At 39.0% G+C, this 7,023-nt stretch overlaps 1 protein-coding gene across 1 annotated transcript; it reads left to right on the top strand.

Annotated features, from left to right (window-relative positions):
* Nucleotides 1–700: 700 nt before the first annotated feature.
* OPN3 (opsin 3) lies at nt 701–5,451 on the top strand (the record flags this gene model as incomplete). The annotated part of the gene is made up of 3 exons (XM_008950393.1): nt 701–1,027; nt 2,121–2,372; nt 5,188–5,451. Coding segments are annotated over 3 exons (843 nt in total), but the record flags the coding sequence as incomplete, so codon positions are not given.
* Between the last annotated feature and the right edge of the window lie 1,572 nt (nt 5,452–7,023).

The following is a 7,023-nucleotide window of genomic DNA, read 5'->3' as shown; positions in this document are numbered from 1 at the left end:
TGTGATATGGTAGCAGCAAGGTAGAAAAGGGCACTCAAAATAGCTTAGTGTCTTCCAGATGGGACTTCTTCAGCAATGTAATACATTGCTTTCCTGGTTGTTCTTTAGAAAGCAGAATTTTCCAGCAAATCTTGAAAGAAGCTGCAATTCTCCTAAGGATTTTGTTCACGTAAAGGTGCATATCTATACTTTCAGTTGTTGAAAGCTTTCTTTGATTCCAGTCTCAACTCTGAATTCCCTGTGTTTGTAACAGATTTTGTTATTGCTGATTATCTCATTTTTGTATGGCAGCTTTTTCTTGAAAAACAAAAAAGCCCACAAAAAATCCCACCAAAACTTCAACAACAAGCCCCACAACAACTGCCAGCAGAAGAACCTCCTTGGAGCATGATCTCTCACTTAATAAAGTAGTGTTTAAGAAGTATTAGCTTCATCTCTTTTTTTCTTGTCCTACTTCTTGACCATTGTACATCATGGGTGAAACGCCAGCACCCTACTCTGAGTAGTTCTGTAGTTAGTGATACTGTTTGATCTAGAAGTTATGAGGAGTGAGGTGTCACCAAAAATCTTAATGGTGTTAGATTCTTAATATGAGCTAGCTAATGTGGAGTTAACCTGCTAGCAAAGGAAACACTTATCAAGAGGATTTCTGTCCACTTTGCAATGTTTCTGAATGATTTAATTTATTTTCTTTGTTTTTCTTACAGGAATTGTTTCAATTATGACTCTCACTGTTCTTGCCTATGAACGCTACATTCGAGTGGTTCATGCGAAAGTGATTGACTTCACTTGGTCTTGGCGGGCTATCACGTACATCTGGATATACTCGTTGGCCTGGACTGGAGCACCTCTTTTGGGCTGGAACAGATACACACTCGAAATTCATGGTTTAGGTTGCTCAGTGGACTGGAAGTCCAAAGACCCCAATGATACCTCCTTTGTGCTCCTTTTTTTCCTTGGCTGCCTAGTAGCACCTGTTGGGATCATGGCCTATTGCTATGGCCATATTCTATATGCAGTAAGAATGGTAAGTTAATTTAAATAAGACTTCTTCTAATGTAATATTTTTGCTGTATTTTTGCTGTATATTAAAGTTGGATCAGAGCCTAAATTTGGGAACTCTTGCTTCCTATTCAATCTTTTCAGTGTTTAATATTTATCCGTGTCAGGTGCCACTAGAAAGGATGTAGAGTTGGAGGAGAACCAACCTAGAGCTACCACAGTCTATTTGGTGTGTAGTTTTACTGGGAGGCAGGTTAGAGAACTGCTCGTGCTCACTAACCTACAGCAGATCCTCCCTTGAAAAAGAAGAAAAAGAAACCATTAGCAGTTCTCCTGATGAAAGAACTCTCTTCCTTGTCACTGTTCAGAAGACGATAAACCTGTAAAACACTTCCAAGTAGAGATTAAGCCCTGTTTAAAACATTTTTCCATGTTAAGGCAACCCATTTTAATTCAGTCCAGATCTTTAGTCTCTTTATAGTCTGTGTCTAGTTAATCTGGACCCATTCAGGTTTGTGGTAAATGGTATTGACACAACTGATAAAATGTTACGGAGAACACTCATGTACATGCCCTACCTTTTCCTTATTTTATGACTCTGATAACACTGGGAACCTGTATTCTTTAAACAGAGTTCTCATAATTTTAGAAGAACAAACTGACAGCAGCATAGAGAAAGCTATGAAATTTTCTTCTTTCTAAAGATTGCTCATGATACAAATCTACAGGATTGTCTTAACTAGTCAGACAAAGGACCACTACACCTAAACTGCTTATGCCAGTGGATGAGGGCAAGTTAGTTTTTTAAAATATCATAGTTGCAGCATGTTTTGTTACATCAGTGGATTTGTTGTTTTCCAGTAGATTCGCTAATCTATTTTTCCTCAGATTATATTTTTAGACTTTATATACACAATAAAAATATGATGTAAGCCTCCAGAAAAATTGTGGTGTGCAATGGTGTATATGTATGGTGTGCAATGGTGTGTATGGTGTATAATGTGTGTGCCTCAACCTCAGTTATCAAATTAATTATTTATAAATAAATGTACAATTGTTCAGTTTCAAGTAAAATATAGAGCTATCTTACTTCACGAGTTTCTCTTTTTCTTCTACAGCTTCGCTGTGTGGAAGATTTCCAGACTGTTCAAGTCATCAAACTTCTAAAATATGAGAAGAAGGTGGCTAAAATGTGTTTCTTAATGATCTCCACATTCCTTATTTGTTGGATGCCCTATGCAGTGGTCTCTCTCCTGGTAACATATGGCTATAGCAACCTTGTAACTCCAACAGTAGCTATAATCCCATCTTTTTTTGCCAAGTCAAGCACTGCTTATAATCCAGTTATCTATATCTTCATGAGTAGAAAGGTAAGTACATTAATGATTTTCTTGTTTGAATAATTAGTAGCTAGTACCATTATTATGGAGTTTAGCATTGATTTAATCTGTAAACATTAAATTTATTTTTTCTTTTAAATTTGAACAGATAGAATAAATGGTAAAGATCTCCTAGAATTAAAATCCCTGATGATGCTTAAAGTACTACCTTATCATAAATTGGATTTTAAATGTCTGAATTCACACATGAGCACTGACATGAAAGGAATGGGAAGGAGCGTCAAAAATTAACTGCTTGGTTTTGAAACTTAAGTATTTAGTTTACCTATGAAATGGATTACAACTAGAAAACCTCATCTGAATCACTCCCTTACTGCAACAGAACTCCATCAGAGAAAATCTGGAATACCCAGTGTCTGGTTTTAGGAAGGAAAAATATTTGCTGCTGACTTTTCCATTATGACAGCACAAGGATTGAACAACTCGGCATACTATTTCAAATGTTATACTAGTAACGTTTCTCAGAGCTTCATTGTATTCAAACCCAGAGCCTCATGTGGATGATAGTGAAATGTTTTTTAGAGATAAATTATGTACTGTTAAGAAGTCATACTTATCTATGAGAAACAAGTTTTTATTTTTGTCTGCTTTTGTAGTCTTCATTATGAAATGCAGACTGCTGATTTAATGGTGGTAAGTGGTTCATTTCAGTGCTCTACAGATCAAAGAGAGAATGGAAGTATTTGGAATTACCAGTGGTATGTCAAATAGGTGGAAACTAGAAAACTATACATCTCCCTGTATACCATCAGTGCTGTGAAGATAACAGCTGAATGCAGTTAAGTGCTGTTGGTGAATTTATTTAGATGTTAAAATAGTTTCACTGTAACCCGGAACACTAACTGGAAGTGTACCATGCACATTATAAACTTCTGAAACTAAGACTGTATAGAGTTAAAGGTGTCTCGATTTTAATAGAATCATGGCACCCTGCAGCTCATTTCTCATAAGGCTGATCTAAGGTTACACAGTTGAATGTGGTATCAGAGGTGGCCTGGATATGAGGAGCTAACAATTGTTCAAAAAGAACATTTTTCAACAAAGTGATTTTTTTTTTTTTTAATCTATCTATGTAATTTATACAGTGGCACTGACAGTACCTAGATGTCAAGCTGAGTAGTTCATCTAAAAAAGATTTTGCAGGTTCTGATACACAGAAGCAAATCAAACTAGTACCAGGCACAATGCCAGTAAAGTCATAGCCAGGATAAGGACAAATCAGCTGAACACATATATTGGAGATGCATTGTGAAGAACTTCTCACTTGACTCTAATTCCAGATTAAGATCAAAATGATAATATTTTTTATTATCTTTTGGGTTATTTTGCCCTCGAAGAAAACCTAAAACCAGTTCTTCTTTATAATATCCTTCCTTTATCTGATCTGTTCTAACATGCTTGTGGCTTCTCACTTCTGTGCTACTCAGAAGTACCATGTTATCTTTGAAATCATCAAGGCTTCTACATGACCATTATCTTGCACCATATTATCTTTCTCTGTCATCTTGTGACTTTTTGGGTGCCCTTCCTAACAGGACCTATTGCCTTACCTGTGTCAGAGTAGGATTCACTTCCTATAAAAAAACCCTGTTGCAAACTGGCATGTCAGAGCATTTCTTGAATAATAGCTGGAAAAATGAAGTCGCTGGCCATGCAGGATAATACAGAATAGTCCTTAACACAGCTAAATGGAAGGCTGTTAAGAAAGGTGTCCTACTCCCTTTTCAGAGAAAAGGTGAGTTATTTCTTGGCCCCCCACCTCCCCATTTGTTGTGGAGGTTTTGTGGTTTTGTTTTGGGTTTGGTGTTGTGTTTTGTTGTGTTTTGGTTTGGGTTGTTCTTTTGTTTCTTTTGTTTAAGTCCTCTTCATACATTCCAGGAATGTTGTGTTATGGGTTATTAAAAGAAGAGAAAGCTGCCCACTTATTTCTTGTAAAACCAGAGAATTTCTTCAAAGTATCATGTTTAGCTTTAGATGTGGGCAGACATGGAACTACTGAACAAGTGCATCCTTTAGCCCCCATACATGAATGCCTTGCTTTGTGAAGGGGAGACCATAGATGGAGCGTTTAAAACAACGCTGTGACTGCAATTATCATTCTATATACTAACACGAGCTTTCACTGTATACTTTGTTATTTAGTGGCAAGGTAGAAAACAACTTGTGTTTTAAGTGGTTTCTAGTTAGCTGAAAGACTTCTGTTCCTTCCAAATTCAATGAGAACGTTTTAATTCTGTGTTAACAATCACTGAAATTTAATTTTACATCTGGGACATTCAATGCTTTTATTAAGATTCCAGGCCATGGAGTTACTGAAAAGGAAGAAAATGTCATTTGGTATCTTCTTCCTTCCTTCTGTGTCCTCCTGTGAAGTGTTTCTGGGAATATTCTTCCCCTGCTAGATCAAAAGTGTGATGATTTTTTTTCTTTCTTTTTTTTTTTTTTCTTTCTTTTTTTTTGGATACAGGAACAGTATCTATAGAACACTTCGGAGCCTACTCCTCTTGTTCTTTGCGGATTGTTGAACGCAGATTTTGCTGCTGCTAAAATACTAAATTGCATTTCAGTGCCCTCTACTGGCTTGGTGATTTTAGGAAGCTCTGTAGTGCAGAGAAAAAAGTACCCACTAAAAAGCCACCGTGTTTGTTACAGCACTGAAACTAACTTGGAATAAGGGGAAGATAGACATTTTGGGTCATTTTCTGTCCTGCAGTCTTCACTGGATCACATGTGATAGCGAACGCTTAGGAACCTGACCCTTCATTCTGTTCATTCTCTCTTGCAGTTTCGGCGATGCCTTTTGCAGCTCCTCTGCTTTCGCCTGATGAGATTCCAGAGGACTGTGAAAGAGCCACCAGCAACAGGGAGTGACAAACCAATACGACCAATAGTTATGTCTCAGAAAGCAGGGGACAGGCCAAAGAAGAAAGTGACTTTCAGCTCTTCCTCTATCATTTTTGTTATCACCAGTGATGACACTCAGCAAATAGATGACAACAGTAAACACAATGGGACAAAAGTAAATGTCATACAAGTAAAGCCACTATAGCGATGAGCTAAAGAGACATGAGAATGAGATGGACTTCAGCCAGTAAACTGTTTTGGTTTGCGACCAGTTTCAGTGGCAAGGTCCATGGGCTGCCAAAGGAAACCACATTCTTGAGCTGTGAAATACTGAAAGGATTCTGCATCTGAAGCTCTGCAGACAGTTCAGGTTTTGTCACAGTACTAAAATGTCTGCATCTGTGCCAAAATTGCTGATGGATATCTTTATTATGTGTTTTCTTAGAGCATATTGTGGGATTGCCATTCAGGAGAGCGTGGTCAGGCTGGAGAAATGGGTTGACAGAAATGTTACAACATGACAGCAAGGGCAAGTGCAAAGTCTTGCACTTGAGGAGGAGGAACAGTGCTGCAGTACAGCAGTCTTGTGCCCTGGCTGCTTGGGATGTAGCTCTGTGGAAAAGGATATGGAGTCCTGTTACTCGATGGGCAGGGCGTGAGCCTGCAGTGTGCCCTGGCAGCGAGGAAGGGCACCAGCATCCCAGGCTGTACTGATAGGATTAGAGCCAGTAGTCTGAAGTGATCATGCCCTCGACTCAGCTCTCATTAGACTACATCTAGATACTGCATCCAACTTTTTGGGCCCAGTTCAAGAACGACATCTGTAAACTGGAGTGGGATCCGTGGACTCCCCCAAGGATGTCAGGAGTTGTATTACTTGGCATGTGTGGAGCAGCTGGAGTAGCTGCCCTTGACCAACCTCAGGATGAAACATCTTCAGGGGAACCTAATAGCAGCCTTCCAATAGAGATGGGGAGGTTTTTAACAAGATGGAGCTGGTCTTTTCAGGGTGCTTCATAGTGGATGGATCACAGACAACAAGCATGAACTGAAATGAGAGATTTGGGTAGGATATAGGGAGAAACTTTTTCACCCCAAGGACATCCAAGTAGCAGAACAAGTCAGACTAGAGGTTTTCTGAGGTTCCTTCTAGCTTCAGTTGTCCTGTGATCCCTGAGCTACCAGCATTCCCAGCACACAGAGTTACTGGGGAAGAAGGAGGGATGTTTGAAGTTGGCTGCAGTTTAGTTCATCTGACTTAGTGGGAAAAGTAGTGTTGACAATGACTGGGGTTATGGTTAAATCAGAAGTCCCCAGAAAGCTGTTCCTGTGTACTCAGCAAGCCATTCTCTTGGTGCTACCTGGTAGGGCCCTTGAGCTACATAGTAAAGAAAATCATGCAAGTCAAAGCATCAGTGAATAAAGGTCACTAAAAAGGGAGAATTGGATTTATTTATTTTTTTTTTTTTTACAATGTACATAATGCATCTTTATCTTGGATCCATTTGGTCTGTACCTGGACCCGGAGTGTCATCCTATATTAATCCTGAACCTGTTCTGGCACTCTGGTGAAAGTAACAGAGAAGATCAGAGCAACTTTTGCCTAAGCTGCAGTATGAGCAGTGTTTGTCCTACTTGGAGCTCAGTAAACTGAACAGGTAGAGGTACCCCCCTCCCACTTTATAAATGTTGCTGGTACAAAATGGTGACAAGATTCTGCCTCAGGCAGGGCTTCCTGTCAGTACTGGGTGAGTAAGTTGAAGAGAGCTAATTTTGA

The sequence above is a fragment of the Merops nubicus genome, unplaced genomic scaffold (genome assembly GCF_000691845.1).
Source record: "Merops nubicus isolate BGI_N331 unplaced genomic scaffold, ASM69184v1 Scaffold19472, whole genome shotgun sequence".
NCBI lineage: Eukaryota > Metazoa > Chordata > Aves > Coraciiformes > Meropidae > Merops > Merops nubicus.
Note: the sequence above shows the minus strand (reverse complement) of the source record. Positions and strands in the feature narration are given on the sequence as shown.